We start from the raw sequence: 22,027 nt of genomic DNA, 5'->3' as shown, positions 1-22,027 counted from the left end.
TCTGCTTGGTCTTTGTATCGGACTGAACATGGCAATGGCGGGACTGTTCTTCGTTGAGAATGTTTCAAATCAGGATGTTTATAATGTGGGCACTTTATCAGGATTGTTTGGGTTTACTTTAGGAGGAGGCTGGGTGGCTATTTTAGCTTACCTTTTGTTGGGAAGAATCGGCTGGAGATACTTCATCGTCTGTACTTCAATCCCTATCTTCATAGTAACTATATTTCTCCTGCATTGTGTTCTAACAGATGCACCAGAAGAGGAAAGAACGGAGCCTCAGCCCGAGGTAGAAAAGGAAATCATTGAAGTTAAAGGATTCTGGGGTCGCTTGATAAAGGGCTGTGTGACAAATTTTATAAATACACTCCAGGGTTGGGGAAGTATATTGCTGATACCCGCATTACTCGAAGCTGTCGACACTCAACAAACTAAACTTACCATGGATCAGCAACTCCTTATTCTCGCCCTTTTGTACGGAGTAGCCAAACTAATTGGCAGGGTTCTCAGTGTATTCCTTCTGAAGTACGTGAGCTTCCGAATCCTGCAGCCTTTGCTCTCTGTTATCATAGCATCCTGCTACCTGACTCTCATTTTCCTGGACCACAGCCTGGTTATCACAGTGGTTGCTATGGGGATAGCAAACATGTGTTTCTGTGTCACCCGATGTGAACTGACGCTCATGGAGTTTGATAAGCACTACTTTGGGACGGAGCGGTTAGTTCTGGGGGCGGGGGTGATGTCTGGATGCGGCATGATGGGCGCTGCAGTCGGCGCTATTGTAGCCTCGTTCCTGAGCAGTCACCAAGCTGTGACGGTTACCTTTGTGCTGAGCTGTATTCAAGTGGTTACATTCTGTTTCATCACAGAACGGTAGAACACTAATATGGAAGATTTGAACCACTGATTGCAAATTTATACAAAATGAATTTTTGAATTGTGACCTTCAATTATATGGAAAATAATTATATTTTATGTGACCCTAATTCCTAAACATAAGTATAAAGTGTATTAACTCACATTATTTCAATTTTAATCGTTTTGTATATTGTGGCAATATATTATATTGCCACAATATCAGCTTTATACCGCATGTATTTGTGAACCCTAAATTATATTGGTAGAAATTTATTTTCAGTGACCCTTTGAATATTAACATGATTATTAATTGTAGCAAATCAATAATTATTCGAATATTTCTTAAAAAACTAAAATGGTCTGTTCCTTTAGATCAAAAATCAAAACGCATGGTGCACTTAATTTGAAAGTTACAATAGTTTCCGTATTTGGACATATTGCCATTGAGAATACAACTGACATGATGGCATGATTCAAGAGTTTGAGTCTTGTATTAACTTGAGCATGTGGAGCTGATATCTTTACAAAAGGAGTCACTCAAATAAGCCAAAATGTACGAGATCCTGGAGCAGACAGTCAAGTTTTAAGGGGGCCGGGGGGGTCTTTTTGATGAAGACCCCCCCCCCCGGCCCCCTTAAGGTTCAGGGTATACGGCAGACAGCTTCAGTCGGGAACTTGGTTGCCCCTTAAAAAGTTATTTAAATAGTCCAGGTAGGAATGTACACTTAGCTTCTCTGGGGACTGCCACAACCTGAGTAAGTGAGCTGAAATATACCCAATATATTAATATTAGTTGAAATTTCCCCTGAGTAGGTACCATCTAACGAATGCAAAAGTGGGTTGCACGGATTACACTGCAACCGAGGAGATTTAACAAAATTGTTTGAAATTCCTTCAATATCTTTTAAATATCAAATAATATGACCTATAACACTGTATGCGGAATGCAATTTGGATGTGGAATGTAATGTAGATGTGGAATGTAATGTGCAATGTTAGGTGTCTTCCTCACTTTGATGCGGAGGCACAAATAGAATTAACCTGTTAAAATTGTGATATATATCCAGATACCGGATAAGATGTTTAAATCAAAGATCCTAATTATGAACAAAAGGATAGTCGCACTAAGGGCACAACGACAAAGTAAACAGGGCAAAACTTAAAGTTGACATGCTCCGATAACTGATACAAAATCCTGCTACAAATCCTGTGTCGGTCATCCATGTCACGTGTCACTCTGCTAGTCAATCCCGCCCCACATGCGTATAATCATATACTTATCTATTGCTTATCTTTAGTTCAGTATTACACTAATTGCATCAGTGCAGTATTACACTAATTGCATCAGTTCAGTATTACACTAATTGCATACGTTGCTCTTTTCTCAGTTCAGTATTACACTAATTGCATACGTTGCTCTTTTCTCAGTTCAGTATTACACTAATTGCATACGTTGCTCTTTTCTTACTCTCCTATCTTAGTGCTTATCTCTGTTGATTGTAACGTGCAGCTACAGTGGTTTGTGTATCACCGTGTTACACGACCATGACCATCCCGCCCAGCGAGTATGGTGAAAAGGAGATCAACATGTTAAGGGGTGACTCAGTTGAACTTCTCAGCAAGGCTATGTACGAGATGGAGATCACAGCAATGAAGCAACTATCCCCTTCGTGCGTGAAGAAGATGAACAAGAACACTGCATGTGACTTGTTGCACGATGCATTAAGATATTTGGAGGAGTTCACTGGTGTCGTATCCACGGACTACAAGATGGCCTCAAACTCAGTTAAACATCTTATGTTCAAGACACAGGAGACCATCATTAAGCTGCAGTCAGAACTACTAGCCTGCATAAATGAACAGTTGGAATCGATGCAGACGTCAGTTAAATCGTCAGTCGGAGAGTCTGTCAAGGCTGAATTCCAATCCTTCAGCTCGGTATTACAGGCGAATTGTCCAGAATCTCAGAAGCCTGTCAGTTCTGAAATGATCAAGAAAGCTGTGAAAACTGTGGTACAGGAGGAAGACCGAAACAAAAATCTGATGATTTTTGGTTTATCGGAGCAGGACAATGAGGAGCTCAGCACCGTGGTCAGTGAAGTGTTCTCAGCAATCGGAGAGAAACCCAGAATCGAAGCTAGTAGAGTCGGAAAGCTCAAACCAGGCAAGGCTGTGAGACCAGTTAAAGTGACTGCGGCAAGTGCAACAATTGTTAATCAGATTCTCGCTAAATCGAGAAACCTGCGAGCAACGGAAAAGTTTAAAACTGTTTTTATCAGCCCAGATCGATCTCCAGAACAGAGAGCCAAGCAAAGAGAACTCGTCAGGGACATGAAAAAACTGGTAACTGAGCAGCCTGATAAGCTACACTTTATCAGAAACGGTACTATAAAGAGTACTGATAAGACTAATAAGACTGCAGAATGAGCTTGTGTGTTTTTAATAATTGATTATTATTAGTGTATTCAAGTTTTTGTTGTGTGGAGGATGTTTTAACGCACTCTTGTGTGCCCAGTCTTGCACTGTCAGTATTTCTCGACACTTTGAGCACACAAAACTGTCAGTTTTCGCGACAATTGTCAGATTTCGTTTTCAGTTCTGTCAATTTCAAGCGCTACTAGCTCTACTACTAGTAGTCTACTTCAGCTCACATTAAAGGGAGTTTTCGTCGTGCGTGTAGCGCCCTTCAAGTTTAACTTGGACGGATAGGATTTATAAAACTTCTGATTATAATATTTATACTATATTGTATTTTGTATCTATGTATTTTAGTAAATGGTCATTAGAACCACCGGCACCGTCCGGGCCCAAACAAACAAAGTTTACTTTTCTTATCGTATTACAGAATCTGTTATTCCCATTTCTATCTCATTATCAGCAAGGAGATAAGTCGCACGTTCATGGATTGCATTATATCATATATATTATGTTATAATGTAATGCATTTGTGTTCCCGAGGGATTAATGGCTGTAGCGACGGGGGCCGGTACAGTTACTCATATTCTAATGTCTATAACGAGTAGTCCTCTGGTCAACAGGGTGATCGGTCACTTCATGAGGTTTAATTTTAAGTAATATGTTCTTATCAATATCTATCAAATCAATGTCTCGTTTTACGTCAATTTGTTCAATTAGGCTCCGTATCACATGATTCCGATATTATTTCTTCTCTTAGAACTTTTTTTAAAAGGAAATGGTTGTTTCAAAACACAACGGAAATACACGGATATAGTGTGAACAAACCTGCAGAGCCTTCTTCCTATCCTCTACGAATCCTCGGTCCAAGTTACCAAATATCTTCTTCTTCGGAAAAGGAAGATCACCTACTCCCCAACCCTGGAAATATGTCGTTCATATTAAAATAAATAGTTATAATGAAAAATAGAACATATATATACGGAGCTATTTGACATATGATGATTTAATTTAATTGAATTTAATTATTCATCATTCGTGAGTTTCAGTGTTACTTGTTAAACAAACCAGTTCTAACGGATTATTGAAAACCTACACCACTACTACTACTATGCCGGAAATAAGTCCGATCTACGCCAGATAACCCCCTCCATATATCCCTGTCCCGTATTAGGGTTCGCAGTTCCTCTTTAGAGTTTGTCCCAACTTTCTTCAGTAACATAGACAAGTAGCTTTGTCTTGGTCGGCCATGCTGTGCTCAACCATGCATAGGTTCCCATTAGAATAAATCACTGGCAAGTAGCTCAGGATGTCTGATGCGGTGTCCCGCCACACAAACTACAGCTAAAGATTATAAACACCACTTCCCAGGGGCGAGGGTTGCCAGATGCTCAATGTTAGTACTTAGTAGGAATGTTTAGAAGGAATGTTAAAACTTTTCCAGTAAACTTGTTGGGAAGCAAATTGAGGGCATTTTACCGGAATGTGTTATCAGTAAAACAGTTGAACATTTATACTGCTTAAAGTACAGTTACACGACAGAAAGAGTATCGTATTGCACTGTATCTGGGATATCTGATACTTAATATATACGAGTTTATACTAGAAACTTTAGTGAGGATAATGTTGGGTGTAACATACTTACTAACTGAACAATATACTGATTCTTAAACTGTTAAACTTCTCTCGTCGAATCTGTTCATTAACTCCTATTTTACACAATTCTGAATTTATACATTATAGGCTACACGTCATGTTATCCGCGACCAAGTGAACATCTCAGATAGACAGGATTTTGCTAAACAATTTTCTGCTACAAAAATAGAAAAGTAACTTTCATGAAGCTTGGCAGTGCAATCATAATTACACCATTATGATAAAAGACACTCTAAAATTTTGACTGTTATTTTTTACTACAACGATGTAAATAATTTAGATCAACCCTTGGAGGTTTCCTATATTCTTAATAAAATAATAAGAAATTAATTTGAAAAGCACATCTCCGTGTCAATATGATGGTTTTATGACTGTCGGTGTAAAGTCGGCATATCTTAAAACACACAAAATGTCTAAAATCCCACCATGAATAGATATATGATAATATTTCAACATTAGCATTGCACGGTGCCAGGATTTAGTGTCAGGTACCTGCAAGGTGGAATTGAGAGCAGCAAAGTCGCTGTACCTATGTTGTACGCTCCACGTGACATCACAGTTTGCTCCCCGGTGTACTTTGATCTCGTACAACTGAAACACATTTAGTGTAATAACATTTAGCCTTATTTTATAGTTGGCAAACTGAAAGGGCTAGGGTGGTTGATGATTTAGTGATATAAATGACTATGTTATTTAAAGCCCTAATTAGATATGAATCCAGCTCCGAAGGTTTTGATCTAGATATTCTATAGTTGCTCAATAACCAGCTCCAGATTAGTAAGGTGAGAGCCAAATAGGTATGGGAAAGCCACTCTACACTCGAATATAGATTAGGCCCATATTTATAAATAGATTTGAAATTTGAGACAATCTATGTTGTGCCATTAAGGGGTAAATATAATTACATTATGGAATCGATTGAAGTTTTAACTGATATCATTTTTATTAACTATTATTAACTATATTATTAATACATTGTTTGAAGGACCATATTATATAGAAGCCGTAAATATGATAAATTAAAGAAGTGCTACCACTTAAAATTGATAATTTAAATAAATAAATTCTAGTAATTTTCCACATTACGACTCAGAAACATATCCCAAAAAATTATTCATACCATCCCAGCATAACCTACTAGTATGGAAAAAAACAAAATCTAATTATAAATAATTGGGTAGCCAGTATCCACCAGCATATCATACTTTTGAAGCCTTGGAGACCCCTCAAACTGTTTTGTACATCAAGTTTCTTTAAAGATCTAATAAAGTGGAATCTATTTTAAGTTATTAAAAAGATTCAACATACCAAAAATATCGCATTAAGCATTACATTATACATATATAATATGAATTCCATATAATTATAGTACCACATTAATAACATAAATAACATGGATGTAAGAACGGAAATAAGTACATGATATTGATATATCAAATTAATGCTGTATCAGTATGTTCACTTTCAGTTTAGATGGGCTTTTGAACTAAAAAATGCCTAAAATTAGCATATTTCTTAAACTCTTCTTAGTAGGGTTTTAGATACTGCAAAATCTAAATATTTAAGTAAAATACAATTTTTTTCATTTTCCACAGAAGAATCAATACATATTGAATTATAAATATCCGATAATTCCATTAATCTTAACTTAATTAAAGTTGCTTTGTCATTTGTAAAATCAAAAACGAAAAGCCCCACGCTGAACGCGCACAGCATTTTTTCTGCAGCTGCCTAGCTTCAAGCTTGTAGCCGCTAACATCAAAGCCGCCGCGCGCGCCCAGCGCTGGGGTGCATTCTCATTAACAATTAAACTTGGTCAAAGATATTTATATACAATTCCTAAATTAAATCAATAATCATGTTAATATGAGTATTCAACACTACTCGACAACAAATATTTGCCGGCTCATCAACGATTCAGTCGCCGAAACAAAAATCAAATGTTTGCTTTTTCGTTTCGGGGACTGTTTGAACTCAGTACCATATCCGACTAATCACACTTTATAATGGTTAAAATACAAAGTAAAAAGATTTTCCTCGATGGGCCGGCATTCGCAACCGCGAAACGTTTTGAGTACGACAAACGATGACACCACCACCAGCCGTTAATTGATAAGTCCATGGGTGACAGGATAAAGTTAAAGTAAGATGTGTAATTTCATATTGCCTATTACCTATCACCTAAGTTACTTTGCACATACTGCTTCTAGTTACACGATAGCGATCTCAGTTCCCAATAACGTGTGACCCAACAGAGGGGATTGTGGAAGGACACGTACATTTTTCATTAACACGTGCCCTGATTACCCCCTCCGTTGAGCTACTATACGGGGAACGTTGACCGCCAGTCTGTAGTCAGATCGTTAACATCTGATTGCATATATAAAAGTGAGCAATCATCTAAGTATTACCAAATGAACATACTTACAAAAGGTTAAGTTGTAACACATAAAATTCATTCAATGTCTCTAATTTGATACTTACAATGTAGCTGCCATTATTTTCAGTCTCAGAGATGATAGCAGTCAAGGGCTTTGTATCATCGATGATGCTTAGAGCTGACGATTCATCAAACATATATGTTACCTTGAACCTGCCATAATGATTAATGTAATCAGCATTAATATATCAAACATAAACGTTAAAAACAGTATTAAAAAGACTTTTTTAAATTTACATTCAAATATAAAGCCACCTCTCTTGCACAAAATAAGCTAATTTAGGTTATGATTTGATTGATTCGAAACTTTTACAAAATAGCAAATATACATGCTAAGAAGTGTGGGTTGGTGATACAAGTTTAGGGGAAAACTTTCAAAACAGAAGTTTTATGACCTACAAAGTTTATGTTCTTGGGGAAAAGAAGAGGCCTGGTATATCAAGGTACCCGGTATAAAGAGGCTTGGTATAGAGGTTTGACTGCATTAGTAAAATAATCTTTGCTCTAGATTCAAGATATACTTTATTTAAGAGATTTTATTGCAAATCCTCTCATGGGCGCAGGGGGTGCCAACATACAGTGTTACGCCACTAGAGCCACACTGAAACATAATGCCAATGACTTCAATATGAAACGGGGGAGCACTTTCCCTTATGTAAGAGATTTTATTGCAAATCCTCTCATAGGTTCAAGGGGTGCCAACATTCAGTGTTACGCCACTAGAGCCACACTGAAACATAATGCCAATGACTTCAATACGAAACGGGGGGAGCACTTTTCCTTATGTTATAACTTTTAAGTAAAACAAATTTAGGTTACAAATTCAGTTAAGTTTACTATGCATTGGAAAAATGCAAGCACCAGCGACAGGGCTTGTGATTTCTGCTGGACCCTGTTACTTCAGTCAGAGAAAGGGTCCTTTGTCCCACTAGTCTTTACAACATCCGGAGGTATGGCCCACTCTGCACTGTGTTTGTAGATCGTATTTCTGAAAGGATAGCTGACCACAATAAAGAAGCTAAGATCCAGGTCAAAAATCACATCAGAACACGATTCAGGTTTGATCTGCTACGAAGCACACTCATAGCACTCAGGGGAATCAGAGGAAGACAAAAAGCCCAGCACCTTGGACTGGATGACGTATCCTTCAATCTCATTCCTCAGAAGACGAGCTTTGAGGTCTCTTAAGTTTGTTTATGTAAATTTTATAGATAATTTATTGTAGCTTTTATATTGTGTAAAATTTTGCGGACGAAATGATCCCATCGAAGACTCCCAACCCACCGCCTCGGCGGGTAGTTGATACACCTTTAACATGACAAGCAAGAGCGACTTTGGTCTACTTGCTGTAAAACTTTAGTAGATATATTTTTGATGATGTGTGATAACGTTTGTGTCATTATTTTTTGATTTGATTTTTGATTTGTGAGGTGTCTCAACTACATGGGTTTTTTAAACCCTGTGGCATTCACTTGTATCACGTGGTGACCCCCACGGTCGCTTCACTGTAGCGTCTTCGACGCTACAGGGGGAGCCGCGCACTTCGTGCGCGGCGGGTCATACAACGTATGAAAAGTCGTAATATAATTTACTCAGCCCGAATAAAGATTTGGTGGAATGACAGGCTGAGCGCCGCCCAGTAAGGCGAAAGCCACAATATAAATACAGCCGCCGCGCACTCGTGTGTAACAGTTGTGCAACACAACAAAAAAATTGAAAATAATCTTGTGCGAGGGTAGAGTGTAGGGACCCAAATGTCGTTTATAACCCAAATAAACTTTTAAAAGGCTTCTCATCAGTAGCTGCACTTCCTTACTTGGTTTTTGAACTGGAATTCTATGGGCTTCTAGACGGCCAGACCGAGTATTACCATTCCATCCTTCTAAAGTTCATTACAAGTAGCACCCACCTTTGAGATTAGAAATTGATATGACCTTTTATTTTTGTACTGCCGCACTTGACCATTGTTAATGATTTGGCCCGGCGCGCGCTACTTCGTAGCTCGTGCCGTCATTTCGAGAAGAAAGCGGCGCGCGCTACTTCGAAGAAATTTAGACGAGTAACTGGTAACATCCGTCAACTGCCGCACCAGCCGCGCACGCTAAATATTTGTACGTGCAGTAAATCGAGCGCTATTTATTTTATTTCAAGTAGCCTTATTTGTCACATTTATAATCGATTCAAATTTAATTTAATTTGTTTTCATTTTATCCGACGGTGATTCAGTATGACTAGTTTTTACATTTTAATTTTGTACTTGAGAAAATTGTTTGCATTTCTTGTACTTCTGAAGAAATTAAAAAACCAGCGATTTATTCACGTTTTACCAATTCTATTCACCATGATTCATCGCACATTCCATTCTCACAAAAGTACTTAGAATTAGCGCCCATGATCTCCATATTTCTGTACAACTATGACGGTCCATGATAATGGATCTATAATTTAATTTTAATCCTGTGTAAATCCTGTGTAATCCTGTGTAAAATCCTGGACTGTGTACACATTACAGCTGCACGATTTTGCAGACTGCTGAGTGCTGTACAGTGTACATCCTATATTTTAACTGATAAGGACTAGCACAGCAGAGACCTACTCAAAACTCTCCAAAGCTCAACGTCTGGTGTGCGATCTCTTCTCACGGAATCATCAGACCATACTTTTTCAAGGACGCAGCTGGTGCAACTGTATCTGTGAACGGAGATTGCTACCTGCAGATGTTGCGTTGCAGAACTTCTTCATACCCGAACTCTTCAACTTCTGTTCACACCACGACCTGGATCTGTCTCTTATGAGCTTTATGCAGGACATGGCAAAGGTGCACATCCCCAACCGCATTATTTATTACCTTGGTGACCAGTTTGGGAGCATGATGACCGGAGAGAAACTTGCTCAACACTGGCCAGCCCGCTCTCCTGACCTCACTCCTTGCGACCTCTTCCTGTGGGGATGGTTGAAGGATAAGGTCTACGAGAGTCTACCCATCCCCAACCTTGCTGCTTTAGAAGTTGTCATTTGTGACAACTTGCGGAGCATCCCCATCACTCACTGCCAGAACTCCTGTTTATCAGTAGCCAAGAGAATGGACGTCCTGAAGAGCCGAGGCAGTGGTCACATTGAGCACCTTCTCTAAATCCACATTTTTTGTGGCACAAACGCTGATTTTTATCGCCAACACAAACAGTGATTTTAATCGCCAACACAAACAGTGATTTTAATCGCCAACACAAACAGTGATTTAATCGCCAACACAGAGGGCAATAGATTAACCTTCTCGTGGTGCCTGTCGAGAAACGCAATTCAATTGATTTCAGTATCGATAAAATTGTAGGCCAATCATCCAGCTATAATTTTAAATTTGTTAAGGCAAGTGAGCAGAACGATATAAACAAGCAGGAAGGAGTCCTTATCAGTTAAAATATAGTAAGTAAGTAAGTAAGTAAGTAAGTAAAGATTATGACATAACATCATCACAAGTGTCTACAAAATATCATTGCACTAAATAGAAAAATACTTTAAATAAATATACTTTTCCATCAACATTAATAATTTAATAAATTCAATTTTAACTAATAAAATCTAATACATTATCTATAAATAATTCATTAATACTTCCCAGTGGAATAAAGATTTATAAAACGCTTCTTTGCCACAAAAGGATGAAACCAAAGATATTCATTATGTCTCTCCTTATTGCTTAAATAACTCGGTCCTTCAATTTTCCCTAAAACTTCATTCGAAACAGTCCAAAAATAAGAATCATTTACACTGTTTTTAGAAATCATCTCTTTCTTGAATCCTTCCAATCTAACTTTAAAGCTTAAAACTGTCGAGCAGTTCTTGACATCTGAAGGGAGTTTGTTCCAATAAGGAATGACTCGCTCCGGAAGAAAAGAAGACTGAATATTCCTGACTTTAGTTACACTCTTACTACATCTATTGGTTGAAACTAAATTAAGACCAGATCTGCTCATTCTGAACAAACCCGATCCATATTCAGTCAAACCACTAGTTACTTTAAAAGCTTCAATAAGGTCCCCACGTATTCGCCGCTCTGCCAGCGTTGTCAAATTGAGAATATCCAGTCTACGGCTGTATGGAAGAGTACCCACCTCATCAATAAGACGGGTAAACCGCCTCTGGACGCTCTCCAGCTCCAAAACAGTCCCCCAACTTCCATGAGCCGCAACTGGATTCCACAATTGGACACAATACTCAAGATGAGGTCTTATCAAAGCTTTATAAATAGATATCATTACAACCTTTTCTCTAATAGGATGTACACTGTACAGCAGTCTGCAAAATCGTGCAGCTGAAATATGTACAAAGTGCAGAGAATGGAATGTGTGATAAATCATGGTGAATAGAATTGGTAAAACATAAATAAATCGGTGGTTTTTTAATTTTTTTACCCAGGATTTTTTTGGTGGTTCCTATTAACCAATGTAAACAGTTCTGGGTGAGAAATTAAAGCTAGCACGCTCAGGAGCTAACTTTGTCAGACAAGCTCAGACTCACACAAAACTTGGCACGAAGTTGTCTCTAATTATGATTGACATTCTCTAAAAATTTGAAGCAAAAATATTAATCAGAACGTAAGTTATGGCGCTTTTCCATTCTGAAATAAAACAATTAGCAAGATCTCAATTTTAAGAGATAAGGATGGGTAGTGTTTCCTGGGCCACCCTGTATATCCGACAGCATCTGAATATCTTTGACCTACTGAACATACTGAAGGGTACCCTTGCAACAAAATGCATACACATTATCGTTTATTTAGTGTATCAAGACTAATTTCCCTTACCTGGTTTGGAATATAAATGTAGGTTGCTTTTTCAGGTTTTATTAGTAAAACAAATTTTAGTAAAACAAATTTTATTTTATACCCACAATCAATTCATATTTAGTTCAAATATTTAAAGTCAAAATAACCATTTCACATAAGTGGTTATATTATAATAAAATAATTTGTGATAAATTAATAAATTAATTTACACTCAAAAATGAACAAAATATACACAATTTTTACCTAGTGCAACACTGGTTCAGCGCGCGGCTGATCGAAAAAGTTTGATTTGATTTACTAACTACAGTGTACAGCGTACATGAAAAAATTACTTACTGAATCTTTTAATACTAGACACATTTTAATTCAGATGTTGTTCAATGAGTTAGCCACAAAAATGTTCAAATTATGTAGGAGGGTAAAGGACACAATTGCTAGTAGTGCTTCTTTGTGCCCGTTGACTACAATGAACATTTTGCGGAGTTTCTCCAGACGGCTTTAATCGGAGTGCGTGTTATTTACTTGGTTACGCACAAGCCAGGCCAACATTTTGTTTTTGTGTCAGCCGTGCTACCAGGTTGCAGAGTATTATAAACACTAAACAATTATACACTATACAAATTTGCTAATACAATATCATGCAGAGTCCGATCTAGCTGCAAACGTCAGACACCACAGTTCAGCCGCCAAGTACCGTTTAAGTGAACACCGAAACACGAGGTTTAGGTGTCATTTTGTAAATCACTTTATGGATGGATAATTCAGTAATTGTTGAAGAAAATTACAGTCACTGCCACCTATAGCGTTATGTCATGGGTCTGATTAACGGCCAAGAATAAACGTACGTGCGCGCTTAAGAAACCCGCGCAAATGTTGAGGTAGGGAGTAGCTGCGGCGCGCTTTTAACATATATTACGTATAGCGCCGTACGGAAACGGCAATATTTAAGTAATTAAGTATTTGTTTACATAAATTCCACGTTTTTATCAATAATCTAGCATGGTCCAAAACTGTTAAAGTTGTCATTATGCCACTCATTATCGAACCTGCTTCGGGCATCTAGAAGAGATCGGTTTAGCCTTGATTTGATTGAGTTACAGGATGTGTTCACAAAGTCAGGTTTATTCTGTGGATTGGAGTCCTTGAATTGATTCCAAAGCCAAGAAGATTTATAAATAAAGTTATGGCTTGGCTTTGGTGGTATTAGACGGTCATCCCTCAGTTCAGACATGTTAAGTAAAGAGTAGAGAGATATGGGTACCCTATATTTCACTATTTTAAAAAGTTCAGTTATAGTACGAAGTTTGTAAAGATTATGAACAGTAAGGAGTTTATGACTGTTAAATAATGGTTTGGTTGATTCCTTGGAATAGAATTCAGCTCCTAGTTTTTGACAACATAAGGGTCTAACAAGTTTATTATGAACTACCGTGTCCTGAACTGTTTTCGTGGCACACCTGTGCATTTTAAGTTGTTGTGCTTATTGTTATTATTATTTATTTAAGATTCAAAATCATCTACAAAATACAGCATTATACCACCCTCAATAAAGGATTGCCCGATCATTTGACTGAGCCAACAGCATGAGACTGCATTTATCTGTTAAAACCTTAAGCACGAAATCTGAAATTGATTCTAATGAAATCGGTCTATAAGTAAACACTCTATTTCTGTCCATGACTGTCTTGACAGGATTTAGGTCCTGATTCTAACAAATTTGCAACAATACAAAAACAATTTTTGATAATGATGTGATTATATTGCTTTTTAGGTGCTTTAAATATGTTGTATAATGCTACCTGATATATCTTTCTCATAGTGTCTTTTAATAGAGTCTCCTCAGTGAACTAACAGTTACATCTTTTATCAGGATGACATTTTTGAATGATATTGTGTTCTCAGTTGGGGCTGTTAGCTGTGTGTACATTGTCATTAACCTTCTTTCGACCATCCTTGGAGGATTAAGTACATTTGTTGGCAGCAAAAATCTCAGAGACTATGGTTCTTGGGCAATTGTGACAGGTGAGTCAACCTAAAACTATTCATATTTTCTTTCGCTGTTATCCTAATAGTAGAGAAACGGTTTTGCTTTTGGGTCCAAAACTTTTAATTTATTATTGACAAACATGCTTTCTTATCAGGAAGTACTGATGGGATTGGTAAATCAATTGCAAAGGAACTGGCAAAGCAGAAAATCAATCTTGTCCTCATTTCTCGTAATGAAGAGAAGCTTTCTGCTGTGTCAAAGGAGATCACTGAAAAATATAATGTTAGTATCTTGACCTTCCAAGGATTGCTATCCTTTTCAAAATTACGATGCTATGCAAAAATGTAAAACTTGTATTGGCAATATGATGTTTGTCCTGTCTTAGATTCATTAATTTAGTACACGGTCAACATAAAATGCTCCTTCAATTGCTGATGTTTTCCTGTGAAACAAATTTGTTTTCTTTTGGGTTACAAACTTGCTATTTCAGGTTGAAGTAAAGACAACTGCGGTGGACATGTCTGTAACAACACCTGCTGATTACACAAACATTCACAACTCTTACAAAGATCTTGACATTGGAATAATAGGTGAGAAATTTTATTAATAAATTTAAGTACTGATTTCATTTAAAGCGATGATGCCATAAAAGTAGGTGTTGGTATTAAGTTAAGATGAACTCTTCCTGTAAGTCTGGGAGTAGTTTTGGTTAGATGAATTTGATTTAATAATATCATGTTTTTTCTGATTCCCGTTCAGAAACCACATGATATCTTTATCCCACACGTAGTTGGTTTTGATAATACATATCTTGAACCAATTCAATAATTTAAAAGTAATTACATGTTGTTTATATAAAACTCTTTAGTATAAGTGAAAATTATACTCACTTTTGTGTATCCTTGCATCACTTCCCTCAAAGATTCTAAACTCAAAAGCACTTGAGTTAGGTGTTTGAAAATAAAACTCTTGTACTTTCGAGAAGTCAGGGAATTCACCCAAGTAACAGTTATCTTGAGTGAAACTTGCTATCTCCTCACTATTATTTATTGTAACTGATATCCTATCCTGTGTGTGTAGGGTATGCCATGTTATGTCAGATGATGTGTTTATGATAGTTTCACCAGATTGGTCACAATCTGGGATTTTACAACCGATTGATAGCTTCCTTTGGGTAAGGATAGGAGTTACGGTAACTATCAGTTTTCCTCTGATACGATCGGGACTTTGAGCAGCTATTTCAAAAATGAAACTGTGTTTATCTGCTGGAATGCCATGAGTAAACTTCGTTTGAAAGTAAAGTCCAGGAGGATAGCTGTTGACTTTAAATACCTCCTTAGGATTAACTTTTCTCCAGTGACCTGAGGAAGTGTATTATTTTAGCTTTAAGCTAGAACGGAAGATAAAAAAAGCAATTCAAGTGAATAAGCTGCTGAATTAGTTTCAGCTCAGCTTTTGGGCTTTTCAAAATGAGTGCTTGATTGTATTTTGATACGTGGTAATTAATTTGACCCCAACTATGTAGACTTATTCGTAATAGTTCGCAATTTACCTTTTGGTGTAGAGCTGGAAGCTGGAAATAAAAGAATTAGAATAAAATGCCACATTACATACATTGTTGCAGAACTTAATTAGTCTAGCATTGGACAAGGTCTGAAAAAGGGAGCAAGCAATGATTTAATGAAACGAGATGAAGAAAAACGGTTACTAGGTCAAATGCGCAATCATCATAGTAAATTGATATAATGATATTGGTTTAGAGTAAAAAATTAAATTATGCAAACTAAAGTACAAATCTAGCTAATCATAATGCGGCATATCGTTTGTGTTCGGAAGAGATATTCTAAAAAAATGAGTACCTTCAAAGGTCACGACTCAATAGATCAACGTGTCATTATATATTACACCACTGTTTGCCAATAATAAGAAAACTTTACTGCGTCACATGGTGAACAGTTTTGAACCAAACTCAGTTACAACAATCACTTAGCACGGCATGATATGTTGTATTGGTTCTAACCTAGTAAGATGAGAAGTACGTACGGTACCCGGCTTAAAGTACGTACGGTACAACGTTTCCTAAAGGGACGTACTACGTACCGTACCTTTCCTCTTGCGGTACAAAAATGGGAAACATTTTAATTCTGTATTTTAAGTTGCTGAATTAAGCAAAATATTACGACAGTCGACACAGCAACAAAGAAATATGAGTGACGTACGTATACTGCATAAAACTAATATTTAGTCATGGCAGTTAAATAATTTTGGATCAGAGTAAACATTTCAGAACAGCAGATAAGACAATTTTTAACTCTCCGCGAATTTCAAAATATGGCTGAATTTCTAAATTTGGCTAAATTGTGACTTTTATACCTTATGGCTCAGTTTTAAAGGTACGTACTTCTCTTCTTAGGTTCTAACAAGCTAATGGCCTAAAAATGTCCTATTTTGTGGATCAGGAATGCTGACGGCCGCCAGATGGCCAGAAAAGGTTAAAGAGATAAATAGTTGTGTGCCATCTGCTCATCTCGCTTTATGCCGCCTGTCCTTTTTACGAGCCATCATGCATGTTAACCTGTCTTATTCTTCACCTGAATTATCATGTGTTGAGTGACTGGGCAGAGGACTAATTGTACCACACCTGGTATGAAGCTATCCCGACTGTGTCCGTCTGTTATTTAGTTAATAGTACATGATGCAGCAAGGACAGTAGGGACATGAACCATTATTGAACCATTATTGAACCATTATTGAGCCATTATTGAACCATTATTGAGCCATTATTGAACCATTATTGAACCATTATTGAACCATTATTGAACCATTATTATATGTAACTATGATAAATAGGAATCCGATTGGCCGCTCCTGGAACTGAATTGTTTTATATTGCTGTCTTGTATCAGAGAATAATTGGGTCATCACCAGTACCAAAGCTTGTAAGAACTATTTCATCTTGATTTCAGACGTGTTATCGTTTTATTAATTTCAGTGAACAACGTTGGATTGTCCTACGATCATCCAGAATATTTGGACGCTTTTGACACTGCGGTAAGTTATCACATATTTTATTATTTAAATAATCTAAACGTATCTAGAAACAAAAAGTTCATAGAGTAAGAATTTGAAGAGGAATCAATCCATAAGTTATCATAATTCGAGAATATTCCAAAAGTGGATGGTAAATATGGTGATGACATCTTTTAAAGATGGAACTAGTAGTTTTTGTACGCCATCGTCTGGGAAACATAATCTGACTCATATTGGTGTGTCTGATTACAAGTAACACCTGAAAAGGGCGTGGTTAAAGAATGCAAATGGTTTAATTAAATAGAGCTCTGTCCAATACACACACACACGTACCACACCAATACACTAGTGGTTTCTACTCTGTAGATGAGAACAATAACCTGAACTGTATTAGTATCCAGTGACAATGCTAGGAATTCGCTGGTTACTGACATGTTCGGTGTACACAAATTTACAGATTATTAATTCATTCTCCCGTGTCTTGTTGTGATACATAACAACGTGTATTGCGGTGAGGAGGTATTGTATTGAAACTACGCTTACACCGCACAGTATTGTGCACTGTGAGCTACAATCTACATGTACAGTGTATATTGTATGTATTGTACAGGAATTCTATACTAGAATTTCAACGAGCGGATCTGAATAATTTAGGAGAAACGTAACTACAGATGTAGATATCTATAATATTATGTATTCAGATTCGTTATGTTAAGTGTATAAATGTCTCTAATTACATGTTCCTAGGTATCTAGCCGCATGTCTAGCTCTGACCTCGGGTTACTAGCACTGTCAGACACTCTAAATTAACGACAAGTTAACAACATGTTAACAGCATGTTACTGATGTTGGAAGTGTCTGATGTTAACAAGGCAATCCGTCTCTTTCGGCTTTCGGCTTGTCAATCCATTTACCCACTACCAAACTTTAGTGAACTTAAAAACAAGTTGAGCCACCAAGTGACCACTAATATCACGGTAGTGTAGAGACAATTGAACTTAGTAGTGAATCAATATATTTAACTAGATATTATTATGTGTTTAAATATTGATACACCAATCTAACACGCAGGTCCGAGAGCAGAGTTCAGTTTGATATTCACCGCCATCTTCAATTAAATGTCTCACTATAGAGACCTTAATAGTAAGCATTAAGTAGCCACAGTAACCATAAAGGAATGACCGAAATTACCTTAGTGACCATTTTGTAACCCTTTATTTTCAGAGGATGTGGAAACTGATACACATGAACATTTTACCTGTCACTGCACTTACTAAGGAATTTGTAGGATCCATGAGCTCTAACAAGAAAGGTAAGAAACCTGTTGACAGAAATATCCTTGATCTTGCCCAATTAGCCAGTTATTTTTACTTTGTAGTTGCATCATGACAAAGCTTTATTTATTAATTCATATCCAAATTTCAATGAAAGCAATTTTTGAACTCTTCTTTTTTTTCAATCAAGCTAAATAAAACTAAATCATAAGATTTTGAAATGCAAGGTTTATTTATAACTGGAATTCGAATCAATAAAATCAAGGTTATTTACGTACATACAATAAAAATCATATGTTAAGCAATGATTGTAATACTTAAATATGTCGCATAACCAGATATTATAAATCTGTATCTTTGATCTTGAATTCAAAATAAAGAAATGTTTTTAAAAAATTCCCGTAAAATACTCTACAATATTAATAGTCCATAAAACAGTATAGTATACAATGCAATGTATACAATGCAGTTAAACATCCACGACCATCTCAATTCAATTAAAGAGGTGCCGATGTCTAAATCAACATTTCAATCATTATCATTATTTCCCACTGTTCTCCTTATACTTACTACCTATAATAACCCAATAGGACGAGCTTGTTCTTCGTTTTCCTCTAATCCGAATAAAAGGTTTTGTTCTTCACTGTCTCCGAAACGGCTGTTGCGTGATTGTTCTTCGCTATCTTCCAAACCAATAGGACGAGCTTGTTCTTCGCTATCTTCCATTCTTCCAATAGGACGAGCTTGTTCTTCACTTTCCTCTAATCCCCATGCAATGTTTTGTTCCTCACTGTCTCCGATGAGTCCGAAACGGCTGTTGCGCGGTTGTTCTTCGCTATCTTCCAAACCAATAGGACGAGCTTGTTCTTCGCTATCTTCCATTCTTCCAATAGGACGAGCTTGTTCTTCACTTTCCTCTAATCCCCATGCAATGTTTTGTTCCTCACTGTCTCCGATGAGTCCGAAACGGCTGTTGCGCGGTTGTTCTTCGCTATCTTCCAAACCAATAGGACGAGCTTGTTCTTCGCTATCTTCCATTCTTCCAATAGGACGAGCTTGTTCTTCACTTTCCTCTAATCCCCATGCAATGTTTTGTTCCTCACTGTCTCCGAAACGGCTGTTGCGCGGTTGTTCTTCGCTATCTTCCAAACCAATAGGACGAGCTTGTTCTTCGCTATCTTCCATTCTTCCAATAGGACGAGCTTGTTCTTCACTTTCCTCTAATCCCCATGCAATGTTTTGTTCCTCACTGTCTCCGAAACGGCTGTTGCGCGGTTGTTCTTCGCTATCTTCCAAACCAATAGGACGAGCTTGTTCTTCGCTATCTTCCAACCCGATAGGACGAGCTTGTTCTTCGCTATCTTCCAACCCAATAGGACGAGCTTGTTCTTCGCTATCTTCCATTCTTCCAATAGGACGAGCTTGTTCCTCCAATGACCTTCCAAAAACTATTGATGCTAACAGCATCGCAGGTATAAGCATGGCCCAGATCTTCATCTTGTAAAGTGAACACACAGTGAGAAAATCTACACGGGAAAATTCGAATTAAAGCGATTTGATCCAAGTAGAATCTTTTAAAGGTGGTTTAGGGTTGAGCAACTGTTGAATAAATGGAGATAGGCCCATTGGGTCAATTGATATGGACAAAAGATAATGTCCTCTAGGGACCTCTATCGTTTAGGAGGAGGATTCTCGGCACAGCTTTCTTTTATTGACGTGTGTCAGGGTTTTCTGCAGGCAAAGAAGACCTGGAGCAAGTCATTTATAATGCATATTTGGTAATTTGCCTTTCCAGTAGGTATGTGATCTCGTGGTTTCTGTAATCTACACTACAAAGATCTCTGAGGTAGTTTGTTTGGAGCCTCTGTCCCTTCTAATCACTCAGATTCGTATCTTGATCTACATAATCACTTCTTGAGTACTCAGTAGACATCTAATCGTTTCAAGTAGTTCTCATCACCACTATTTCCGCTGGATTTTGGGGGCTCTTTGATAAAACTGGACATTCTTTTGTACCCTTTGTTCCATAATATAGCTGACCCTCTCTAGGCTGGATAATATGAGTACCAAGAGATAATAATGTGGAGTATCGAATCCAAATCCAAATCCAAGCATTGAACCCCGCCCCCAATAAGGCACCTTCACTTCTCATTTCATAACAATAAGCAAATCAACAATAACCACTAAACTAGTTTCAGTCTAATTGATTCCTCACTTAAAAGATCAATTACCCTAATCAATCCCCAGGTTTGGTTGTAAACGTTGGTTCTATGTCCGGGTTGCTTTCCACGCCTCTCCTCTCGGTGTACAGTGCTAGCAAGGCGTACGTGCACACTTTCACTGATGCACTGCGCCAAGAGTATGCTGAGCGCAACATTCACTTCCAGGTTTAAATGAAATTTTACTTTGAGTATTTATTTTCTATTTACCGAGATTATGTTGCATCAACTCTTACTATTGGGAATATTTTAGTTACAGATAACTGAAGTAGGTTTGTTACGTATTACCACTTCCCAGGTGATCTGCCCCATGTTTGTGTCTACTGCTATGACTGGAATGCGTCCCTCCCGTATGTGCCCAACTCCTGATGCGTATGCCCGGTCTGCTGTCGCTACTTTCGGTAAAACTGCCTTCACTTGTGGGTACTGGGCCCATTCCCTGCAGGTTGGTTATTGTTTTAGTCTTTGCGTTTTGTTAGATTCTATATTTTTAGATTGTAGTAATGCTAATATTTTGGAATATACACTGTACAGGTTGTCAAGTTACCACGCCTAAAATCACACTTTTTGTTTCAGACGACCATATATGGGCTTGTTCCCAAATTCGTTATAGATTCGAATCAACTGAAAGTCTTGAAAAAAGGAAGAGCTCGTTTCTACAGGAAACAGGAAGAAAAGAAGGAGTAGTTGAAGTGAAGGAATTTCAAAAATGTCATCCTACTTTATAATTATTAATGATTATCTGATTAATTATGTTTTGTTACCTGAATAAATTAAGGCTGGCCCTGATTAATTCGCCTATTTTGAGCTACTTAAGGTAACTTTTATATGATTACAGGGGATTTGTAACTTAAGCTTTTTATTAAAGATGTTTCTTATCGTTTGTGTTTTGCTTCAGTTGAAAATCTTTTTGTTTGTTTGTTATATATTATGTACTCTATTCAGAATATATGCTGCGTTTCTATTATCTTTAATTATCAGAAACGATTTTTATTTCATCCTTTTGTTAAAAATGTTCAGGGCGAGAAATAATGCCTTTTCCTGACGACACACTCAAACACTGATAAAAGTTATCTTTGACCACTGCTAATGTTAGGTAAAAATTGGAGGTCTTTTGAAACGTAACGTGTGATCACACGATAACACTTATCCTCCAAACCTATAACAGATATACAGTAAAACCCCGATTTACCGCTCCCCGATTTACCACAAACCCCGATATACCGCAGCCATCTCCTTTACCCCAAATAGGGCTTAACATGTATAATCTAAAGAAACAAAACCCCGATTTACCGCGAACCCTGATTTACCGCGGATGTTTCCTTTCCCCCAAACTCCGCGGTAAATCGGGGGTTTACTGTATCA

The 22,027-nt window shown here is 37.4% G+C and overlaps 3 protein-coding genes across 5 annotated transcripts in view; 2 read left to right on the top strand and 1 right to left on the bottom strand.

Moving 5' to 3' along the window:
• The window catches only part of LOC134819588 (PX domain-containing protein kinase-like protein), a 72,077-nt gene extending 64,562 nt beyond the window's left edge, over window positions 1-7,515 (bottom strand). For both annotated transcript variants that reach the window (XM_063829602.1, XM_063829603.1), the window contains exons 1-3: window positions 7,411-7,515; window positions 5,419-5,517; window positions 4,099-4,191 (exon numbers count right to left, since the gene is read on the bottom strand). In XM_063829602.1, the coding sequence (XP_063685672.1) occupies window positions 4,099-4,191; window positions 5,419-5,517; window positions 7,411-7,503 (285 nt within the window). In that variant the 5' untranslated portion in view covers window positions 7,504-7,515. The remainder of the gene's footprint in view (window positions 1-4,098; window positions 4,192-5,418; window positions 5,518-7,410) is intronic.
• LOC134819580 (uncharacterized) overlaps window positions 1-22,027 on the top strand; it is a 776,807-nt gene that overhangs the window by 106,202 nt on the left and 648,578 nt on the right. The gene's annotated exons all lie outside the window — the stretch shown is intronic.
• On the top strand, window positions 14,020-21,609 carry LOC134819510 (putative steroid dehydrogenase 4). The gene is made up of 8 exons (XM_063829474.1): window positions 14,020-14,174; window positions 14,294-14,421; window positions 14,630-14,729; window positions 17,132-17,190; window positions 18,394-18,481; window positions 20,691-20,830; window positions 20,961-21,107; window positions 21,239-21,609. Exons 1-8 carry the CDS (start codon window positions 14,024-14,026, stop codon window positions 21,347-21,349), a joined length of 924 nt encoding a protein of 307 aa, XP_063685544.1. The 5' UTR covers window positions 14,020-14,023; the 3' UTR covers window positions 21,350-21,609.

Source organism: Bolinopsis microptera, chromosome 8 (assembly GCF_026151205.1).
Source record: "Bolinopsis microptera isolate Bmic1 chromosome 8, MBARI_Bmic_1.0, whole genome shotgun sequence".
NCBI lineage: Eukaryota > Metazoa > Ctenophora > Tentaculata > Lobata > Bolinopsidae > Bolinopsis > Bolinopsis microptera.
Note: the sequence above shows the minus strand (reverse complement) of the source record. Positions and strands in the feature narration are given on the sequence as shown.